General features: G+C 39.3%; 1 protein-coding gene across 3 annotated transcripts in view; it reads left to right on the top strand.

The window, feature by feature from the left end:
* The window catches only part of LOC146004251 (heat shock 70 kDa protein 12A-like), a 186,041-nt gene that overhangs the window by 123,223 nt on the left and 37,592 nt on the right, over positions 1 to 25,226 (top strand). For all 3 annotated transcript variants that reach the window (XM_083142932.1, XM_083142931.1, XM_083142933.1), the window contains exons 4-6: positions 6,122 to 6,297; positions 11,715 to 11,936; positions 24,299 to 24,503. In XM_083142932.1, coding sequence (XP_082999058.1) covers positions 6,122 to 6,297; positions 11,715 to 11,936; positions 24,299 to 24,503 — 603 coding nt within the window. The remainder of the gene's footprint in view (positions 1 to 6,121; positions 6,298 to 11,714; positions 11,937 to 24,298; positions 24,504 to 25,226) is intronic.

Here is a 25,226-nt window from a genome sequence, read left to right as displayed (position 1 = left end):
ACAGGAATTAGTCTCACCTTCTCTGCGACAGCCTATGTAGTTTCAGTTAATCTAAAACAATCTGGCAGATGGAGATAGTGACATATCAGGAAAGGATCAGCTGTTGATTGGTGTTATAATTTCTTGATGACGAAAAACATGGAACTTACTGAGGATTAGTTGGGTTTGTAGAATCTGCTAGCCACTAAGCAAATTTTTGTTTTATAAAAAGTATTTGCAGACATGTAATTTTGACTGTTCAACTGTAACCAGTGTGATAGTTAAGAAATTCCAGTGGGAGAATTCTACTGACTGTCAAGAGACAGTATGAGATAATGATTTTATACCACCTAACATATGCGTCACTACAATTTTGAATGGGAAATTGGGTCAGACCACAGTTTATTTTATGTGTCGCTTATTGATTGAGTTTGTGTTTTAAGACCACTTTATGCACAGTAAGGCTATTTGAGACTGGACCTACAGTTTAAAGTGGGATCCGAACCACTATGTACCTCCACCGGGTATCAAAACCAGGACCCCTTGATTACAAGGTGACAACACTACCACTGCACCATCAGGGAGACCTTATGTGTCACTTAACTTGTATATGGATAAAAGAAAGGAGGGCCAAAAGGGCTAAATAAAAAGCAAAGAAGGAGAAAGGAAATACTCACCAGACAGTGAAAAAAATCGAATTTTCACAGACTATCGCTACATTATCAATGTTAGGAGAAAGACTGAACCAGACTTTCCAACTGAAATCTAATAGTTGCAACTTCCGGTTCCACATACATATATATATAATTTTCTACAATTTCTTAAAAATATGGCTCATCATTTTTTTTAATAGATGCCAAAAAAATTTTAAAAATGCCAATTTAAGTTTGTATTTGACAAAAATTAAGTTCAAGTCCTCTTTTCGATCATAACTGCTTCAGTTTAAAGGACGATTTGACACCTCCACCAGAAATCTAGTCCGGGACCCTTTGAATAAGATTCAATAGTAATAGACCCATGGCCGACCCCCATTGCAAAGTGGTTAGCACATCATGCTACGACGCCAGGGGTACTGGGTTCGAATCCTGGTCTGGGTATGGATGTTTGTGAGTTATTCATCAATTTCATCACATCATCACTCATCCCCATCTTCGCAAATTAGCCAAAAATAGCACAAAAGGACAAAGTAAAATGAAGCAAATCAATCAATCAATCAATCAATTGTGTATGCAATTATTGTTTTGGAACTGATAATGAATTTAATATACAGGGTGGTCCAAAAGTTGCAGTACAGCCTATTATTTCAGATGTTGTAAGGAAAATGAAATATTTGAATACACCAATGAAAATTGGGTATGAGGGTCCACCTTTTGGGCATAACACAACAATGGCCGCCATTTTGAATTGCCGTCCATTTTTTAAAAATGGGAAGGGGTCATGTGGGGTATCAAAACACATTAAAATTTTGCCAGGAATTCATTGTTTTTATTAAACTAATCAGATTTCACATAACTGTTACGGTGTAGGCGTTATTGGCATCCAAAGTTGACACTGGAGGGCTAAATGATGTGTTCAATATGCCGACCATCTTGTTGAATGCATAACTCCAGTCGCGTAATCCAGTCAGCAGACACTCGCAGAAGCACTTCTGGTGCGATTTCACTGCAGCACAGCGTAATTCTTTGTTGCAGATGGTTAACATCACAAATTTTCTCTGCGCAAATGAGTTGCTTCAAATGCCCCCACAAATAAAAGTCCATAGGTGTGAGGTTGGGTAATCTTAGTAGCAATTCCACTGGGCCATGCCAACCAATTCATTGCCCAGGCAACTGGACATCAAGCCACTGATGAACAATTAGCCCATAGTGTGGCGGAGCACCATCTTGTTGGAAAAACGAAGGGAATGTACCATCTTCATTTAAAAGGGAAGGAAAGACTGTCTCTCAGCATGTCCAAGTACCGCTTGGAATTAAGGGTTCCATCGATGAAGATTGGTCCAACCACATGGGTGCCCCATGTCCCACAACACACCACACCACACCACACAAATAACATTACCAACTTAAGTGAAACGGAAGTTACTGCATCTCCAACAACATTGGATGGGTCAATCCAGTGGTGATTTTCATCACATCAATATCGGTGATTCTGCCGATTCACTTCGCCACTGACATAAAACATTGCCTCGTCACTGAATAGGATACTCTGTGGGAATGTAGAATTGTTCTGATGTTGACATAATGCCCACATACAGAACTCGACACATCTGTCTGGATCATCCTCAGAAAGTTTTTGCAGGATTAGGATATTAAATGGGTGCCATTTGTTGCTATGAAGAATACACATAATGGAGGAACGACTAACACCAATTTCACTTGCAAGACGTTGAGTGCTGTGTTGTGGGCTCTTCGCAAAGGCAACCAAGACCATCGTCGAGGTTATCTCGTCAGTGGAAGATTTTGGACGACCACGCCTGTTGGACACATTTCCAGTTTCTTTGAATTTGGATAGGAGACACGCAACAGTGTTATGCAAAATCAGTGGTCTCTCTGGGTGGCGCCTGTTGAAATCTGCTGCAACGACTCGACTGCTTCATTCGCCAGACATCAGGATCACCTCAATTCGCTCTTGCTTCATCAACGCTCATGACAAAAAAAATAAAAAAAAAAAATAATGTAGGCTATTTTCCACGTACTATTGTTCCACTCAAACAAATACAGATGTTCTGCGATGATGAGTAGACCCAAGTCATATGACAACTCATTTGCAACTTTCATGTTAATTGGGGTGGCTTTTTCTGGGCAAATTCCATAGGCAGAGAAAGGAAAAGAGAGGAGGTTGTCCTTGACCCTCATCAATTGTTTGGACAGTTCCAGGAATAGAGATCTTGAGGCTACTGCATCTCTGTTCGCCAAGTACAGCTTCCAATTGTCCAACAGAAAGTGTTGTAAATGAATGGCGAAGTGCAGAAAAGTAACAAAATCACAAATAATTTGGTGTTCTCTCACATATCATTCCCCATGGATAAAATTTATCAAGTAGACAGGGGGAAGCAGGTATCCAGATGGGGAAATTCCCCCTACAAATACCACCCTGACTATAACAAGAAGGTACAGTGAAATTTAAAATTTGTGCCAGGCAAATATAAGGACAGTGTGTAAGCTATAAATTGAAAGTAGTAGTGAAAAATTGGAATTTTATTCCAGAAATACATAATATGATTTGCACAGTAAACATCTTAGGGATTAGGTGGCAGAGCTACAACAGGCTGAACCCCTGTCCTTCAATAAAGAATAATGGAATTGAAAATTTTCTCATGAGAGTAAGTGCACCCAGAAAATTTTAAGGCAGAAGTCACATGTTGAAAAAAAAATTCTTGTGCAATTATGATTAGAAATATGCAGAATTCTCTCCTAGCTTTCTCTTAAACCCTCTTTCATTAACATCTCTATGTTAACAGTCTTACCACATCTTGCCTATCCATGATTCTGCATTTCAACATGTGATGTTCAATTTCCTATTTCTCCGTACTCTTTATTTCCTAGTGCACTACACATGCAATAACTCAAAGATAATAAAAATAGTAAAAACTTGTGACTCATATCATTAACATCATATAAATTACCAGGTATCCAAAAAAGTTCATGCCGTATATTGCAGTGAGAAATAAAGACTCTGTAATTTCTGACAAATGTGTTTTATTCAGCAAAATAAGCTCCTTCAGCTTCAATTACATGTTCCCAATGAGATACAAGCTTATAAATCCCGCGTTTGTAAAAGTTCTGGTCCCTAGAAGCAAAAAATTGTCCTCTGACCTGCCTGACATCATCTCGGTTTCGGAACTGTTGCTAACGCAAATGGTTATCCATGGCCAAAAACAAGTGAAAGTCAGATGGGCAATGTCCTGGGAGTAAGGAGGATGAGGTAAAATTTCCCAACCAAGTGTGTTGATTACCTCCTTGGTCGCTTTCACCGTATGAGGTCTAGAGTTGTCTTGAAGAAGGTTCACTCCTTTCCTGTTGACTAGTGCTGACTGCTTCGGACGCAGTGCAGCTGCAACCCTTTGCAACTGGGACGAGTACACCTTGGATGTGATGGTTTTGCCATGCTCTAGGAATTCAAAGTGCACAACACCAGCGCTGGTCCACCAAACACAGAGCAGAACCTTCTGTTGAGGAATGTTTTCTTTGGGAGTCAATGCCACAGAACCAGAGGATGACCAATGATGTTTTCTTTTGCGGTTACTGTATAACACCCATTTCTCGTCACATGTCAATAGCTGGTCCAGGAATGGGTTTTCTTGTGGCGTGACAGCAATGATGTGCAAATGCTGAGCTGCTGGCATTTGTTTTCCTTGGACAAAGCATGAGGAACCCACTTACTGAGCTTTCAAGTCTTCCCGTGGTTGTGCAGATGCAATCGAATGGTTTCCTCTGACACTCCAAACCCTTGTGCAAGTTCTTTGCACGTTTGCTGTGAATCGTGCTCGATGATCTCCTTCAGCAGGGCTTCGTCAATAGTGCCGGGCATCCAGCTCAAGGTTTGTCCTGGAGGCTCTCATCGCCTGATGCAAAGTGACTGAACCACTTTTGCACTGTTCGCTCACTCACTGATGCCTCTCCAAACGCGGAGCATATCTTTCGAGCAGCGGCTGCAGCATTGCTGCCCAATTTGAACTCATACAGTAAACACGGCCATAAAACTTCCTTTGACACTGACATGTTCCCTTCAGGACTGTAGTTCCTACAGACCTGCTGTCTATGTGACCGACACGCCTCCCAACTCTGCACTGACTGACAGTTGCTGGGAATGTATACTTTTGACGTCATCCAGATAGGGTTGCCGACATATGCCGTTTGACTTTCACTTTTCGTTCCAGCGACAAGAACTACCGAGTAGGCACATGCCTTTTAAATATTTCTAAATTTTCAAACCCAAGGGATGGGATGATAAAATTGTTGTCCACAATCTTTTGTCATCAAATATCATTCACTTTTATCCTTAATTCCTACCCTGTTTTAATCCTGAAGAAGAACCCAGGTTAGTTTGAAAATTTAGAAGATACATATCTAGACAATACTCCTTGTATATTTTTCATGACTTTAAGAATGATAATGATCAGGCATTTATCTAGAACTATATTTCAGGAGGGATCTGAACAAAATGTCTTACATATAGTAGTAGTAATAATAATAATAATAATAGGCCTCCCCGATGGCGCAGTGGTAGCGTCATCACCTTGTAATCAAGGGGTCCCGGGTTCGATACCCGGTGGAGGCACAAGTGGTTCGGATCCCACTTTAAACTGTAGGTCCAGTCCCGATTAGCCTTATTGTGCATAAAGTGGACTTAAAACAACAAATCAATTAAAATCAATCAATAGTAATAATAATAAAGTTCATAATAAGTTAAGATTAATATGTATATGAATAATAATATTATTAAAATAGGTCAATTATTAAAAATAAGTAGTGTTATTTTTACATGAACAGGAAAAAGGTGATAGGAGAATAGAGATACCTATAACAGCATATATTAATTAACTAGTTTGTCTAGTTAAGATCACTAAGGTTTGTATAAAAACAGCTGTCCTATCAAAGAAATTAATGTCAGTTTTTAAAAAAATGATTATTTATCAAATGCCAAAAAAGTTGTTAGGTCCAGCTGGTAAAAAGTCAAGTGCGTGATAATTATGTTTATGCATATTATTATTAGCAGTAGTGGTAAACATAAATTTTCATAACCACTATCAACAGAAAGCTGTATAATTAGAATCTAATCCTTATATTTATGTAAGTTCTGTGAAAATAGATCAAATTTGTATTATGCAACATTAAAGAAGAATTTTGCTTATTTATTTTTGGATTTTGTAAGTCTTTTGGTGGAGGAAGGGACATTCAGATCCCCTGGACCTCCCCTTTAAATAGTCCTTCATAATGATAAATGATATGTCTTCTTCATTCGAAATTCTTTAAATTTTGAGTTCAATCATATCTTAAGTTGTTAGATATTCACAAATTTGGATACATTTAAATAATTGCAGTTAATTGTATCTTCTGCTTGAGTTACATTGTACAGTATGCTTACAAGTGTTTGTAAATCATTATTCTATATGTGTGCTGCTTTCATATGTTTATTTTAGGAGGTGATCCTGGGATCAACAATCAAAAAACGCCAACAACATTACTTCTTACTCCAAATGAAGTCTTCCATTCATTTGGGTTCTCTGCAAGGGATTATTTTCATGACTTGGAACCACAAGAAGCAAAAAGATGGCTTTATTTTGACAAATTCAAAATGGCACTTCACCATGATAAGGTATGTGTGATTTATTTGTTTCTCTTTTGTTTTTTTAATCCTTTAAATTTTTAGAATTTCTCTAAATAAATTAGACATTATACTATCAGTTCAGGGAAAAATAGTTAACCCTTGATTTTCTAATTTATTAATTTCTCTACTTATTGTTTCATTGCTGTTATTATTATTATTACTGCCATATTAATGTGGTAATATTATCATTTTAGATTATTATAAGATTTTTTAAAGCTTTATATTGAACAAAATATCATCCAGTGTTTCCATTTTATTTTCTGACTTCCAGTTTTTACTTGGATTTAGATATTCACTATGCAAACACTGGTTGTGACATATCTGCATTCATTTGTCTCTAAACTGACTTTGAAATCCATAATTTTGGTTTCTTGCATAAAATAGTATACAGTAGCATATCCTATACTTTTTTTTTAAAAAAAAAGGTTTTGGGATATAGCTGGAGGAGGGAAGGAAAAATTTGTTAGGTCTGCACTATATTTTATGTTTTTTCATGTTATTAGATGCTTTCTTTTTACAGGAAAGTTGAATCAATAGAAGATATTTAACATTTATCAAATCCTTCTGAATATGAAACTGTATTTTGATTTTTCATATTGTTATTTATCAGTTGCATTTGTTTTAGTTGTCTTAATGTTCATATGTTAATTCAGAATATTTGCCAAACTCTACCTCTATTAAAAAGGAAGAACTTGCATGGTTAATATGGTTAATGTGTTAATAGAATAAAAATCAAACAATATATCTAAGTCCAAGGAGTCCATTATTTTATATAACAGTTTATGGAAAAATGTTTAAAGTTCATAGTTGATTTTTAGGAGCATATAAAAAATTTTGAAATTATATTGTCAGTGTACAAAATAGATACTCATTTTACGTAAATAACACTGGTCTACAAAAAAAATATTTTTGAATGTTACAAGAACAAAACAAGCTGTTTCTAGAAGTTACTGAACACCTGAATGCAGATCTAATTTCAGAATTTCTCCATCGGGCTCAGGTTTCCTGTAAAAATGATTTTTGTATTTGCCTACCTCAGCCTTAAGTTCTACGTATATGTATTGGTCGAAAGGACTTGTTTTCACAAAAGTGCTACAAATGCAACAGGTAATAAATCTGTGTCAGTACAAAGGAATGAAGTAAATGAGTAACATGAAAGTATATAAACATGCATAAAAATGTTTCCTTCCCGATTTCCTACAAAACTTTGCCTCAGGAATATCTCTTCGTAAGGTCCAACAGAAGTAGGACAGCATTGCGGCACTCCATTTGCCTTGATACCGTTTTTCCATTAGAGCAATGGTTTGGTAAAAACCGTTCAAGTCACTAACGGCACCAAGCTTAGTTGGGAAGAAGTCCAGGCGATCATTCAAGAAATGTAATTTTAGAGACGTGTTGCATCCCATATGTTGGTATGATCTAATTAGTCCATGTACAATATCGCGAGAGTTCTCTGCTTTATGGTTGCCTAGAAAGTTTTTACATACACTTGTAAAAGACAACCATGCCATTTTTCAACATCTGTTAATTGTTGAATGTAATTCTCGTCATTCATCAATTCCCTTATTTGAGTCCCTACAAATATCCCTTCTTTAATTTTGGCATCGCTGATCCTTGGGATCAGGCCGCGGTGGCTCAGTCGGTAACGCGTCTGACTACCATGCTAAAAGTCCCGGGTTCGATCCCCGGCCGGTTCAAATCCGGGAACTTTTCTAACGGTGGAAGCGGCCCCGGCGCCTACCCAGCGTCGAATAACATGGGTACCTGGGGGAAACCCTGGGGGGTAAAGGCGGTCAGGGGCGTGATGCTGATCACATCACCCCCACTCACGACCGGATCAAGAAAGTGTGGGGCGTTACCCCCACACCCCCTATACGCCTTCATGGCGTGGTGCTAAGCACAGGGGAACACTTTACCTTTTTTTTTTTTTTTTTTTTTTTTGATCCTTGGGAATTTCTGTTGCAAGTACATGAATCCACGTGACGTTCTGTCCATGGCCTTCACAGAGTTTTTAATGAGTCCCAATTTTATGTGCAGAGGAGGGAGATACACATATTTGTGGTCAACAAGTTGTGTTCACCACATTTTCTGTCCAGGCACTAATTCACTGCGAAGAGGCAATTTTTTTTCAACAACAGTGACTTTTTCTGTCTCTGCTGTCCCACTCGCATAAGAAGCAGCAGTGCTTTGTGTACCCAAGCTGCATGCCAAGCAGAATTGCAATTCCTTGAGATCTCCGCATATGTTCCATTTGTATTTCTCATATTGGATATTTGTCAGAAGCTGTTTGAAGTTCATACGTCTCCTTCATGTTAACAGCATGAGCAATTGGTAGTGATGGGAATTTATTTCCATTATGGAGAAGTACAGCTTTCATACTAACTTTGATGGAATCGATGAAAAGACGCCAATCGTGTGAACTGTATTCATGGCCAAGACAATCCATAACGGATGAGATGTCATTACAAAACACCATGTCTCCTTCGTGGGAGAAATATTCTGAGAAACTAGTATGGCGGTCAGGAAGAAAAAAATACCACTTTCGTATCGCAAGCGAGGAGATTCCAACCTTTCAGTCGCGAAGCTAAAAGTTCAGACTGTTGCTTAGACAAATTTAAATCCCCGTAAGATCGTTCAGATCCCCTTGTGACAATTAGTGTGGCTCCATTGATGAACCGGACACTTTAAATGTTGGGTCGGCCATTTCTTCAGCTCTTACACTTTCCTCCCCGTGTTGGTCACCACAATCATCTGCGCTCACAGTCACATTCTCAGGAGGCTTTGGTAGTGGCAATTCTTCATTGTGTCATACAGGTCTCATGGCTGATAGTAAATGTGGGTACTGTAGTGTGTTCCTTGTTTTCAACGTGATTCCAACTATTTTGGTCAGGCAGAAATAAGAGTCTATTGTGTGACCTGTTCCCTCCAATTCATGAGAACAGCAAACGACATGTGACGTGATCCTTTTAACCAACTTGTCAGAAGTGTAACACAGGTCAAACAGTATATCTCTCTTAATCACGATTTGGTGTGTTGCAACTGGAGGAAAGTCCCTGGCCTTAGCTTGGATGGTTGATTTATTGTTTCAAGTCCACTTTATGCACAGCAAGGCTAATCCGGACTGGGCCTACAGTTTAAAGTGGAATCCGAACCACTATGTGCCTCCACCGGGTATTGAATCTGTGACCCCTTGATTACAAGGCGACGACGCTACCACTGCGCCATCGGGGAGGCCCTCCCTGACCTTAGGAACGTTCTGGTGTTTCAATGGTCATATAACAACTGTTATTGAACAATATCTATAGAGTAAATATAGGTTAAGCCACAGCCCAATAGGCAGAATTTTCACGAATTGCATTAGGTACAGCTTAGTGTGTAACAAGAAAACTGAGCCCGATAGGAAAAAACTGATTTCATTTTCGAATTCAGCACCATCGACTTACCTTAGAACATCATTCACATTCCTTGTAACAAATTTCATGTTGATCAGTGTAATTTTGTATTTTTAAATTTTTAGAAATACGAAAGAATATAAACTGCTCACAAAAAGTTTTGCATCACCAACAAAAACTGTATTCCTGGGAAGAAAATAAACATACAATTGCTCAATCAGTACAAGAAAGAAGAAAACGTGGAAAACATGGGAATGGCATGAAAAAGAACGTTCACACTAATCCAAAAAAGAGAAAAAATGACACACTGCTGAAGTAGCAAAGGGAAACAAATGGCACAACAATGCTATCTGCCTATTTGTTACGTCAGACAGGATGTTTACCACCTGGTATGTCCCCCTCAATCTGCAATGAGGTCTTCAACACGCCGGGGCATGCTCGCAATGAGATGATCAAGGTCATCCTGTGGTAAACGATCCCATTCCTCCTGTGCTGCCAAAAGAAGCTCACGTGGAGAGTCTGGGAGCACAGGACGGTGTGCCATTGCATTCCTCAACATGGCCCAAGCATGCTTGATACAATTCATGTCTGGGCTTCCTGACGGCCAGGGCATTCTGTTAATTTGGGACTGCTGCAGATAATCTTGCACCACCCCTGCACGATGTGGCCGGGCATTATCATCCATGAACACAAGAGTTGGACCAATGTTCCGACGGTATGGTTCCACAGTTGTTTGTAGGATGTCTCTGATGTAACGCGGTCCTGTCAGTGTACCTTCAATTGCAATTAGGGGCGTTCGGCAGCCGTGCATAATCCCTGCCCAAACCATAATGCCACCTCCTTGGAATGGATGAACAGGTTGCACATGACGAAGTTTCTCCCACGGTCCTACGCCTCTCCACACTCTCGCACGTCTCGAATCAGGCCTCAGACAAAGCCTACATTCATCTGCAAAGAGTACACACGACCAATCTGCAGGTCCCCAATGCACATGTTCGCGTGCCCACACCAAACGATCACGCTGTCGGTTTGCACTTAGAGGTTGCCGACGCATGGGTCTTCGGCAACGTAAGCCTCTTGCTCGCAGTCTATTACGAACAGTCTGGGTCGAAACACGTACGCCTGAGGCTTGTTGGAGGTCATTTCGCAACTCATTTGCGGTCCTGGTATTGTGCCGCAGGGCTGTGATTCCTAGCAAACGGTCCTGGGCTGGTGTTGTTACCCGTGGTCGACCTGAACGGTGGCTATCTGCTACTGTCCCACTGTCTGTGTACCTTCTCCATGTTCTGCTGACATCGCTCTGTGTGATTCCAATCGTCGCGGCTACCGCCCGTTGTGACATCCCACTCTGCACGAAGGCGATAACCCTTGCCCGATCGAACTGCGATATTGTACGCCTGGGCATGTCTACAACGCACCTTCACTACTTGAGTGTCTCTACGTAAGTGGGAGATATAGCCTTGACCATTACCACCCACAGTACTGAGATGTTCGAACACACAAATATGCTCAGCTGGTCGTGGCTGTCGTCTGAAGAGCGAGTTATGCGGGGTTGAATGGGTATCTTGCACAGCACAGTGTGCTTTCTCACAGCTGGCCCAGTGGGACATGTTGCGATTGTTCTTTCTATCATTTCTTGGGTGATGCAAAACTTTTTGTGAGCAGTTTATATTCGGTACCTAAAAAGTTCTTTGATATTATATTCATTATTTAAAAAGTTACATTCCATGTAGTTTGGGGCAAATTTCAGTATAACAAAGTGGTATCAACTTTCATATTTATCAAGATATATTAAATTTGAAATGCTAAAGAAGTCAATTATATCAAACAATATAATGAAATTATAGAAAGCAAGAATTTATGAAAGAATAGCAATGTGCTCATTAATATCAAAATTAAAATCTCTGCTTTATTTGTAGATAACCAGACGTACTCTGGTGAATATAGACTACATAAGCACTTACATTTTTCTTCATGCATCATTTATAATTTAGAATATCATGCTATTTCCAGAACTTGAGTCGAGATTCCTTGTTGCAAGCATCAAATGGTAAAAGTCTTCCAGCATTAACAGTTTTTGCACATTCACTTCGATATTTTAAAGACCATGCACTTAGGGAGCTGTCTGATCAATCTGGGACCAGGATATTGAATGAGGATGTCCGCTGGGTGATAACTGTTCCTGCTATTTGGCGCCAACCAGCAAAACAGTTCATGAGGGAAGCTGCTTATGAGGTAAGCTAGTTTGAGTTTCAGTTTGTTTATTATAATGTGTATTTAAACATGTATATATGTTTTCCTGTCTTTGAAAATTTACTTTCTGACTCTTTTAGCCCTGATTTTTTCTCTTTGTGAAAAACACACTCCAATTAGCTGGGTTTCAGTCTTTTGGTATTCGAAGTATGCAAAGCGAATTTCCACATTTTTCAATTACTTGGTTGATAAACTTAGGGTGGAATGGAACCAAGGCGTATAATAGACCCCCTCTTAATTTCTCCATAAGGGGGTGGAAATTAATGAGATCTCTGGAACTAATCAACTATACATGGCGAGGTGTTGAGGTAGTTCTGGCCATGTTGAGTAACCAGTGTTGTGTTGATGACATTTTGGTGAGATTTTTGTTTTGTTTTGTAACTTTTTGCACATCTTGACTCTGAAGGTAAGACAAATTGCAAGACATGTCTTCCCTGGTGCGCATGTCAAAGGCATAGTTTTTACTACAGTGTTGCATATTTACTATTCCATATTTCCCGGTCATTTCCTACCATAACCTCATATTGGTAACCATGTAAGACAGGGCGGAATGAACTAGGGTTCCGTTCTGCCCCATGTTGTTATGTTATTGCATTAATCAACAATTAAATTCCGACCATTAGCAAGGGAAAAAAATCAAGTGAAGATGAAACCATTACTTTTTTACTCGTTTTTTACTTGCTTCTCGCTCACAACGGAAAACATTTCTCATGGACTTCTGGAATCGCCGAGGACCAGTCCTACTGGATTTCATGCCACGAGGTGACACCATCAACGCTGACAGCTATTGTGACACACTCTCATGTCAGCTAGCTGCCATCAGGATAAAGTGCCAAGAGATTCTCGATGTTAACAATGTACTTATCCTCCACGATAATACGAGGCCTCATGTGCCAAACACAAGACCATCAACAGACTTCAGTCATTCGAATGGGAGATTCTGGAGCATGCACCGTATAGTCCAGATCTTGCTCCCAGTGATTTCCACGTGTTCGGTCCACTGAAAAAGCTTCTGGCAGGACAGAGATTCATTTGCGACAACGAAGCAAAGACCGCTGTCCGGCGGTGGTTCCATGATCAATCTGATGAATTCTACAACAGCGGCATCTCCAAACTAGTGGTGCGATGGGACAAATGCCTGAACTGCTGTGGTGACTATGTGGAAAAATAGTGCAAGGTACATAGAACAATTAATATATTTTGATTTCCTTGCATGTTTATTATTTCGGCTGAAAAAAAATTGGGACAAAGACAAGAACATGGTTGGCATGTTACATGCAGTTTTAGTATCGTACAGATAAAGTTTCATTTTTCCACATTGCGAATATGACAAATTTAACCAATTAATCTTCATCTGTCTAAAAAAAAACACCCTTATTTACATGTGTTGTCTAGTTATAATAATAACCCATGGTGCAACAGCCCGTGAAGGTCAGGGCCTATCTATCAACTGCTGGCCTCACTTCCACTAGATGTAGGAGATCATACAACCAATTACGGGGTGATGTGTGGGCAGGGGCGCCGACTTGTCAAAATTATTGGGGGGGCTCTGATCACTGAAATAAATGAATGAATGACTCCCTCCCTCCCTTTTTTAAAAATAAAAATTACGTCTTCGTATAGCAGTTTTTAATCAGCTATTATATTCCTCATGCAAATGAAATGTAACATGAAAAACGTGTGTCTGCTCATTTGTTTTTCGATAACAATTAACATTTTTATTTAAAAGTAGGTTATGTATTTACATTAAAAGGCCAACATAACAGTTTTATGCCGGCCTCGGTAGCCGAGCGTGTTGGGTGGTCGGCTCAACTCACTTTGATCCAGAGGTCTCGGGTTCGAGTCCCGGCGAGGGCATGGGTGTGTTTTAATGTCTGCAACAGACTTGTAAAGAAAGGACATGTGACCTTAGTGTTGATGTACCCATAAAAATAGCGAATATTTACAATATTTAACAGTTTTATTTAATTATTTACATAAATGCTAACACAAATCACAGGCAAATAGTTTTACTTTTTTGTTCTTGCTACAATATTTTACTTTTTAAATTTAATTTTGCAATAATAAATAAACATATAGCACGCCGTGCTTTAGCAATAATGCCTTTGATCATAGCCGTTCCCGCTTTCGCAATACAGACTTTTCATAAGCTTTCCTTGCGTACTTTACTGCAAGCCAGTGTTAAATAAACTCAAAGACTTTAGAATTATTTTCCCCTTATTCTTTGGACTAGAGGAAGAGATTTCGAGGATAACTAAATATCGTGCATATCAATATTGCCTGAAAGTCGTGTTTACGACCTCAAATTGTTCAGAATTCACTAAACAACATACTGGTATAATTGTCATATCACTCTTTTTAGTAAAACTGTTAACAATACTCATAATTATATACTTAGTATATAGTAATAAGTCATGTGTTTTGCTGTCTCTGTTCATAGCCACCCCCCCCCCCCAAAGTTGACGGTTTAGCGGTCTCAGCCCCCCAAATTTGATGGTCTAGAACATTTCAAATGTGTATTTAAAGTTAAGTTCATGTTGCACAATTCAGAGTAAACTTTACAAGAGAAGCAAAATAATACATGAGATCCTCTTAAGCAAAATTATTTGAGGGGATCTGCCCCCACATCATTAACATTGGGGGGGCTCGAGGCCCCCCCCCCCAAGCCCCATGGAGTCTGCGCCTATGTGTGTGGGCAGGATGATGAACCCCTAGTTGTTGTTGCAGGTTTCCATGACCGTGTTACGCTACTCATTTGTAACTCCACATCTTCCTCAAGATGGGGGGTGGCCACTGGTTCAATATACAGTCTGAAATATCAGGAGAAAAGTTGTTACGTTTCTCCAAGAGACTCAAACTTGCACGTGCCGTGTAGCCGAAGCCCAAAGCTTGAACCTTAGGCCACATGGGTACAGTGTGGACTGTGTGTTGTATAGTATAAGTAGTAATTTATCAGTAAAATAATACACTCCTCACAAGAAGTTTGGAATATTGTTACAATAGGACAACAAGTTTGGAACATTATTATATTAGGCAATAGGTGATAGGCACGGTGGCATATGTCGGCTGTAGTCGTTGTGTCGTCGCCTTGTAATCAAGGGGTCCTGGGTTTGATACCCAGTGGAGGCACATAGTGGTTCCGATTCTACTTTATACTTTAGGTCCAGTCCCAACTAGCCTTAAGCTGGCTTTAGGTGAAAGCATTTCCTTTAACATTTTTGCTAGCATAAATGCTATGTAAATGCTTCCAAAAATCTTATAACAGATAGTTCTTTATGCGAAAGCATTTTATGGAACATTTCGGTTATCTGTTTCAATTACAATGTACGTACAATACATACAGCATGAAAGGCACGTCGAGTTACACCGTCAATGCTCAGTGCACATTGTTTAGAATTGAAAAGGCTAAAATATTCTTCCATACGTGTACAGTAAACGTTGTAAAGTATGTATTTAATCTGCACCATTCTTCTCTACCTAAAACAATTTAATGCAAAGCGATATTCCTCTTGGTTGAATAGTTATCATCCTTTAAAAGTGTGAAGTGATATGTTGTTTACATCTCACACGACTGCCATTGCATTTGCACTCACGACCATGAGGTCGCTTCTTATTGGTTATGCTATGAAAAATGAATACTACAGAAATAGAGCTGATTTCTTACTTTACATGGTAGCTTTTTGGTCATGGCATAAATGTTAAGAAAAATGCTAAGGATTATGCTTTCGTCTAAAGCAGGCCTTACTGTGCATAAAGTGGATGTAAAACACCAACTCAACAACAACAACACAACAATTGAAAAGTTTAAAGGAACACAGCTGTGATTGTCATTTACAGTGCATGCCATCCATGCATATGAACTCTGTGACTGGAATGCTCTCACATACCACAAGGAAGCAAGAAAGAAATCCTCTTACTCAGAACCGAGAAAATTTACAGAAATGAAGGTAATCAAAAATTGAGTAGTGGCATATAAGACACCCTACTTTTCAGACCACTTTTTAAAGGACAAAGTGCTGCTTATATGCCGGCAAATTTGGTATTTCACAATACCCATGTATTTCATAAGAAATAAAAATTATACAATCCACCCTTTCTTCTAATGTACACATGGGTCAAATTTTGTTCAATAGGCCTATTTAGGAATGGAACTTGTGTTTATAAAGTGTGACTTTTATTTTGATTTGCATTTATTTTATATTCATTTTTTTTTATTGCTGTCATTAAATATAAGCAACTTTATAACACACCCAAGTCCAGAAACAATTACTAAGATAATATTATTTTATACATTCAGTAAATGTAAAAAAAAAATTAAAGTGCTCCCCTGTGCATAGCACCATGCCATGAAGGCGTATAGGTGGTGTGGGGGTAACGCCCCACACTTTCTTGATCTGGTCATGAGTGGGGGTGATATGATCAGCATCACACCACTGACCACCTTTACCCCCCAAGGTTTCCCCCAGGTACCCATATCATTCGACGCTGGGTGGGTGCTGGGGCCGCTTCCAACGTTAGAAAAGTTCCCGGATTTGAACCGGCCGGAGATAAAACCCGGGACCTTTAGCATGGTAGTCAGACACGTTATCGACTGAGCCACCTCGACCATTCAATAAATGTAATAACTGTAACTAACTAAGTGACATATTATCTGATTTACCTCCAGTAACCCAGCTTTTTTAACATAGAAATTGCTGGAAAGTTTGAAGATGTCAGACTTCTGCTTTGATTTAATTGCTGTCTGCATTGGTATTTAATTTCTATTATCTAATTAATATATACAACAAATAAGAATTGTTGTACTAAAACAAGGTCAAATTTTCAGAATACATCTCTGCTGTAGCTTCATATGTTTTCGCTATGGAAAAATAATGTAAGGATGTGTAGCAATCAGTGTTAAAAATTTTTATAATTATGAATTTTAACTTGACCCATATTACTGTACCTATTGTGCAAGATTTAGTGCATGCAATCAATCAATGCAAATGTCTGTTTCCATACAACTTGAACAAACTTTCACAGCATGTAGGGACATCAAACCAAACAACTTTTATTTTTTTTTTTAATAATGATTTTTTAACTGAGGTATTCTGTATTTTACATTCTTCTTTTGGTTGCCTTGTAAAATAAAAATATGTGAATTGCATGAACATAATACCTAATAAGGGTTGCCCAAATTAAAGTGAGACGCTTTGTTTTTTCTGTAATTACTTTTTGTTTGGAATATATGAACATACAGGAAGTAAAAGTGATCCATGGGTGACATATCCTCTACACATAGTCACCTTGTCTGTTCAAGCAAGTTGTTTGAAGATACCTTCCACGTATCAACATGAAAGAAAACTAGCATCTCTGGGTATGACGCCATATTGTCTATCTTACCATAGGGCTGGAACAACGGATATAGAGACAAATTCGCATATGATATAAGTCCTTTAATTCACTTGGTATTGTATAATAATTAAATATGTTTGCACACTGAAGAAATACAAAAGGGCCCACATCCGATAGGCTAGTTGAAATGTTCTCCCGCTGCCGCGAGCCGACATGCACCATGCCGTGCGTTCGAAAATCACGCTCCCAGAATTCCGAGTTCTTGCAAGAAGCTCCCAGCGGGAGTAAAATAAAAACAAGTGAGGAGCGGAAATCAATATACTATTTACAATCTTCAACATTCTCCCCCCCCCCCCCCCCCCCCCCGTTGGAATGCGCAGCATCCAAATTAAATCATGAAAGTTCAATTGATCTTCCCATCTGGAAGAGGTACAATCTTACAGAGAGCCCTTCGGTACACTCCATCCTTGGTGCGAACCACGGCTACACGAACTAAATTGTCTTTCCCTGGAAACACTTCTTCTATAATGCCCATTTTCCAGGATAATGGGGGTAGGTTGTCTTCTTTCAGAAACACAAGTAGTCCTGGTTGCAGGTTGGGCTGCGTGGTTGTCCACTTCTGACGCTGTTGCATACCATGAAGATAATCTCGGGACCAGTTTCTCCAAATCCTTTGTTGAAACTGTTGAACTCGTTGCCACCTGGAAAGTCTATTTTCCTTGAGATCAGTTAAGTCTGGTCGAGGAAAGGAAGTTAGTGGACCACCAATAAGAAAGTGGCCTGGAGTGAGGTAATTAAATTCTTCATGAGAGTCAGGTAAGGTTGTAAGAGGTCGAGAGTTTAAGCAAGCTTCGATTTGGCACAAAAGAGTTGACAGCTCTTCGTATGTCAGTACAGCATTCTTGGCGACTCTACGAAGATGGTACTTCATGGATTTTATGGCGCTTTCCCAGACACCACCGAATGTTGGGCTACGTGGAGGTGAATTTTTCCACTGAAAGTTTTCTTGTGCTGCATACCTTTGAATGTCTTCACTGAATCCTTGCGATTGAAATAGCAATTGAAGTTTCTGAAGTTCGTTCTTCCCTCCTTGAAATGTTGTGGCATTATCGCTGATAATGGTGGAACACTTGCCTCGTCTTGCTGTAAAGCGTCGCAATGCTGCTATGAAAGCTTCAGAAGTAAGGTCTGTTACTAGCTCAAGATGTATTGCTCTCGTGGCTAGGCACGTAAAAAGAGCTATGTAGCATTTCTTTGTGATTTTACTCCTGATTGACCCTACTTTGATAACGTATGGTCCGGCATAGTCTATGCCCACATGATTAAATGCCTTGCTAGGTGTAACTCTGATGGATGGGAGCTGTCCCATTAGCTGCTGTGCTGCAGATGCCTTCAAACGATAACAAGTTAAACACTGATGAATGATTTGCTTAATAACTTGTCGTATTCTAGGAATCCAGTACCTTTCTCGAATGGATGAGATTAACAATTGAGGTGCTGCGTGCATCAATCGTTCATGCTCTGATGCAATTAGTAGACGGGCGAAGTGACTTTTTGGATGCAAAATGATTTGATGCTTGCTGCTGAATTCCAAGTTGCTATTTTCTAGCCTACCTCCGACACGAAGAATTCCCTGATTATCCAGAAAGGGGTGTAAGTCTTTAAGGATACTTTTGTTGGATACTTGCCCTTTGGCAGTGAGATCATTTATCTCTCTATGAAAGAACGAAATTTGTGTCATAACGACACACGTTTGAGTAGCGTCTTCAATGTCAATTGAAGTAAGTGGATCGCATTGTTTGTTACTTGCATTTTTACAATTGCGAATGAATCTTTTACAGAGCGCTACAATCCTTAACAATTTGAAAAATGTAGAAAAATCGTTTATTATTGCCTCTGATTGCAGATGAGACACCAGTGTAGTTACAGGAAGCTTTCGTTGTTCAGGAACATCTTTGTTCTTAAGACTTGTGTCAGATGATGATGATGGCTAGCACGTTTCATCTTCTTGCAACCAAGCTGGACCATGAAACCATAGTGAATGATGATGAATATCTTGAGGTTTAACTCCACGGGAGATTAAATCCGCTGGATTATCCTTGGACGAAACATGTCTCCATTGATAAGTTTGAGTAAATTCTTGAATTTGCGCTACTCTGTTGGATACAAAAGGCTTCCATCTGTTTGCTGGCGATCTGAGCCATGCCAGAACTATTTGTGAATCTGTCCACAAATAAACATTGTCAATATTAAGTCTCAAAATTGGGAGAGTCTTGTTGAGTAATTTGGCCAATAAGACTGAAGCGCACAGTTCCAATCTAGGAAGAGTGGTTTTCTTGATCGGGGCGATCCGTGATTTTGAGCACAGCAAGTGAACTTCGGTGTAACCTTCTTCGTTTGCTGAGCGAACATACAAGCAACTGCCATAATTTTTCTCCGATGCATCGGAAAAGCCATGGATTTGTATATTCTTGACACAACCAGGTGTTAGGATGAAACGTGGTATTTGCATTTCACTGATGACTGGTAGCTGAGAATGAAGATGAACCCATTCAACTTGCAGGCTTTCTGGAAGTGGATCATCCCAGTTTATGTTGTGAAGCCACAACTGTTGTAAAAAATACTTATACATTACAGTTACTGGTGAAAGTAGTCCAATTGGATCAAAAATCTGGGCAATAACACTGGCTACTTGACGTTTGGTTGGTCTGTGTGACATCATGTTAACAGACTTGGCTCCAATGTTAATCATGAAAGTGTCTGCCGAGGGATTCCATGAAATTCCTAGAGTTTTAACACCTTCGGTATGAAAATGAATTAGATTTTGAGTCTCTCTCAGTGATTCTGGAATAGCGTTGAGTACTTCAGTGCTGTTGGAGCACCACTTTCGTAAGATGAATCCTCCTCTTTTCAGAAGTTCTGAAAGATCTTGGTAAAGTTGTAACACACCTTGCACGCTACTGCTTCCTCCAACGTAATCATCAACATAGAAATCACGCTGCAACACTTGACATGCGTGTGGGAAGTTAACTGCTTCATCTTCGGCTAACTGCTTCAGACATCTGGTTGCTAAAAAGGCACTTGATGTAAGCCCATACGAGACCGTATTCAATTGAAATACTGTTATGAGTTCCTGAGGAGAGTTTCTCCACAGAATGCATTGCAGTGGCCTGTCATCTGGATGTATGTGTATCATTCTATACATCTTTGTTACATCAGAAACCAATGCCACCTTGTGAGTTCGAAATCTTAGAACAATTGAAAATAAATCTTCCTGTATGGTAGGTCCAACCATTTGTATGCTATTTATTGATTCACCGCTTGTTGATGGCGAACTCCCATCAAAAACAACACGTATTTTCGTTGTACTGGAATCCTTGAAAACACAATGATGCGGAATGAAAAATTTTGTGCTGTCATTTGTTTGTACATCATTTAAATTCCCTATGGGTTCCATATGTCCCAACTGGTAATATTCTTGCATAAATTCTGTATAATCAGCTTTTAATTGTGGTTGACGTTGAAGCCTCGTTTCTAATTGGTGAAATCGAGTTAATGCAGAGTGTGAGGAGTCACCTAACACTGAACGATCCTTACATAATGGCAGCCTGACCGTATAACGGCCACTTTCATCTCGTGTCACATTTCGCTGAAAATGTTGCTCGCAAGCAATTTCTTCTGGTGATTGCAGTTTCGTGTGGATCTCCTCTATGATCCAGAACTGTTGGAGTTGCGAGCTGAGAGAATCTTCCTTTCTCGTGAAAAATGACCTAGTAATACTGTTGCTAGAAGATGTTGCTGGAATCTTCCCTGCAATAATCCATCCAAACTCTGTGTCTTGAAGAATGGGGAAATTTCCTGGTTTTGTTCTCTTTTCAGGCTTCATAACGGTAAAGAAAACCTCTGCACCAAGCAGAATCTGTATTTTGCCAGGCGAACAAAAGCTTGGGTCTGCTAAACGAATATCTGTTGGAATGTTCCATTCAGATGCATCAAACTTTTCTGAAGGCATTAATCCTGTAATGGTTGGCAACACTGAGCACGAAATACTTGTCGCAAAATTGCTATTATTAGATCTCAGACGGATCTCTACTGAATGACTCGATTCAGCTGACGAATTGTTGATTCCCTGAATGGGAACTCGATGCTTTACCTTTCTAAGACGATGACTTTGAACAAAATCTTCAACAATGAAATTATTCTGACTCGCCGCGTCCAAGAGAGCACGACAATTGACCCAATTGCCCGCTATATCTTGTACTTGAACAATTGCCATAGCAAGTAACACCTGTGACGCGTTTTTCTGCTTAATTGAACAATAAGAAACCTGAGGTGCTTGATCTGAATGCTGTGAAGAATCGCTTGTATTGTTTACCATCGATGTGTTCACGTGACCCCCAGATGACATTTCACGCTGCTGGTTTACATTGGATGTACCTTCATCTACATGAAGTAAAGTACTATGCTTCTGTTTACATCGCTTGCACACTCCATATTTACACTGTGCCGAAACGTGATTGTTGCTGCTAAGACAGTTAAAGCATACGCGATTCTCACGTAAAAATTTATACTTTTGTGAAATAGAAGCTTTCTTAAAGGCTTCACACGAAAATAAGCGATGTTTGTTTGCTTTACAAAACATGCACAATGAAGAATCTGTTGTAACATATGACTTCGAAGATTGTTGACATTTAGCACTGTACTGTTTGTGCATATTTGTAGATGATTTTGTTGCTATCTTGTTACCTTCACTCGTAACTGGATTAATCTTTTCAAGAGCCTGGCATCTGTGCTCCAGAAAACTAAAGAGCTGATCTAATGTGCTAAATTCAGTATCATTACTTTCTAGTTCAAATGCTCTTCTCATTGCAGGGTCGAGATTTGAAACAAGATGCTGAACTAAAATTATATCAGTTAACGACATGTTGTCAGCTATCATTTTGAGCGCTGAAATAGAGCTAACTGCAGTGTTTGTAAAGGCACAAAGTTCCTGACAATTCTCCTTTACAACTGGATTGATATGTAAAATATCATTTACATGTGAGACTGCAATCAACCTTTTATTGTCGTATCGCTCATTGAGTTGCTCCCAAGCAATAGCGTAATTTGCTTCTGTCATTGGCAAATTTTGAATTAGATGTAAGGCCTCGCCTTTCAACGATACGCGCAAATACTGAAACTTCTGAACATTTGAAATATCTACATTGTTGTGTATCAGCGATACGAACATGTCCTTGAAAGACACCCACTGTGTGTAATTACCGCTAAAATGTGGTAATGCAATTGCCGGCAGTTTCACTTGCGTATTTGAAGTTTTAGATACACATTTGTTTTCTACACATGTTGCTTTATCATGGTTGTCAATTAATGTTTGCATCTGTGACTTTAAATCGAAATACATTTCTTCGATTTCATTCCTTTCCGCGTCGTGCTCACCCTCGGTTGTTTCTGATTCTATTGTGTCTAGAACGCCTTCCAATTTACTCCAGATAGCATTTACATGTTCCATGCGGGTTTTTATTTGTTGTATTTTAGCTGAGGATTCGTCGTAAGTACTGACATACGATTGAATGCGTATAAGTTTCCCTTTGTGGGAGCTTCTTTCTTTGATCAATGCTCTTACGTTTGCCATGCTTGCTGAGAAACGAAACTGAATGCAGAAATAAACACAAGAATACAAAGGGCTATGAAACAATGAAGGAAAAGGAATGTTATAGGAAACCAGACTTTTGTACTCACCGCTGCTGAAGCTAACACACTTCACGGGGAGTTGATTGTTGATTGTGTTTTTCTCCGCAGAGCTTCATTGTTGATTCCGACGAAAATCGTAGAACGGAAGAAAAGTTCAAGGTCAGCTATTGCTTTATGTGTTCGCGAACGAGAGTTCCTGAAACAGCTGATTCCACCGTACCGTGACGATTAATGCTACTGTAATCGCAACCGAGTTCAAGGTCACTGCAAAATTCGTTGTAACGATATTCGTTACGAAAACGCGGAAAACATGTAATTGTGCAAACCAAAAACACTGTTTGTTCTGTAACACTGTCACAATTAGCACTGTCACAACTGATGATCACTGACCTGCACGAAACAAACTGCCACTATATCCGGAATGCGGAAGACCATAAATGTTTGAAGATACCTTCCACGTATCAACATGAAAGAAAACTAGCATCTCTGGGTATGACGCCATATTGTCTATCTTACCATAGGGCTGGAACAACGGATATAGAGACAAATTCGCATATGATATAAGTCCTTTAATTCACTTGGTATTGTATAATAATTAAATATGTTTGCACACTGAAGAAATACAAAAGGGCCCACATCCGATAGGCTAGTTGAAATGTTCTCCCGCTGCCGCGAGCCGACATGCACCATGCCGTGCGTTCGAAAATCACGCTCCCAGAATTCCGAGTTCTTGCAAGAAGCTCCCAGCGGGAGTAAAATAAAAACAAGTGAGGAGCGGAAAGCAATATACTATTTACAATCTTCAACACAAGTGTTCCAGCATGTCACAAGGTATGGATACCCTGAGCGATCCGTGGTTGAATGTGAAACATATCAGCATTGTTGGTGAACCGGCAGCCCTTCAGATGTTTTTTAGTGGCCCAAAGATGTGGTAGTCACAGGGTGAGGGATTAGGTCTGTAAGGTGGATGATCGAGGACTTCCCAGCGGAAACGCCGCAGCAGATCACAGCTCACCTGTGCAACATGAGGGCGTGCATTGTCGTGCAACAGAATAACTGCTTGCTGGGCCCTTTTGGACAAATCCACGTTGTGAACGTGCTTCTGCACATGTAAACAACACACTGCGCCATCAGACAATACCAGGTATGCAAATGTTGTATGCTTTCTTACATACAATGCCACCAACCAGAGCAAACACAAATTCTGCGTAGTTAAGCTACGATAAAAGTCTTAGTTTCATTTGGGCAACCCTTATACTAGTGTAAGTTAAATGTTGTGTATGTCTTTTCTAATTACGTGCTTGCTTCCAAATTTTCAGGCTGGGATTGGGTCATCGGAAAATCCAGACCAACTTCTGATTGCTCTGGAACCTGAAGCAGCATCCATCTATTGTAGAAAATTAAGACTCAACCAGTTAGTTCCAGAAAGGCCAGGAGATGGCAGAACATCTATTTGCTCAATGTATGGTGAAGATAACTTAGTTGGTGAAATGAACCAAACTGTTCTAAGTGAATGTGAAGCAGGTAATGTGATTATTAATGTGTGAAGTTATTTACACCAAACACACTGTATATTATTGACTATTTGTTATTTTAGATCCATCATATTATATCAATTCCCATGCTATGTAAATTGAATATCTGTACATTAAACTAGAAGTATCACCATAGTCAGTTTTGTAAGAGCATAACTAACCACAAATGGCAACATTTTTCATTGTACGTATAATTTAGAAATGAACTTATATTAATTTTTTGCAAATATTCATGAAGTACCAATATAAAATATGCCGATAACAGACATTTTACTTGTCTGATCTAAAAATTGCAAATGTCCACATGAATGGTTCATTAATCTCCATATTTAATCTACTAACCAGGTGACTACAGTGTTTTTCTTCCTTCAAAAATCAGTCTCATATTTAGACATTTACTCTAGAAAATCATAACATGAATTATATTTACATGAAATTAATACATAAAAAAAAACAGTTTTGAGGATATGTACTTCATCTCAGTGTATTAATTTGATACCATATCTTCCATTCCCCAAAACATGAAAATAATATTATAAAAGGTTTTCACTTTGGTACATTGTAAGGTTTCACAAAGCTCACTTTGACTAGGAAACAGGAGCATTTTCATGCTGAATCGCAGTGTTAAAAGTAAAAAAGTAGGTCTCACCAGAAAAGTTAAAATGGTGGTAATACTACATGTAAAAGATAAACTTGAAAATGTGTTGTTCCA

Source organism: Lepisma saccharinum, chromosome 21, assembly GCF_977018435.1.
Source record: "Lepisma saccharinum chromosome 21, izLepSacc3.1, whole genome shotgun sequence".
In the NCBI taxonomy this organism is placed as follows: domain Eukaryota; kingdom Metazoa; phylum Arthropoda; class Insecta; order Zygentoma; family Lepismatidae; genus Lepisma; species Lepisma saccharinum.
Note: the sequence above shows the minus strand (reverse complement) of the source record. Positions and strands in the feature narration are given on the sequence as shown.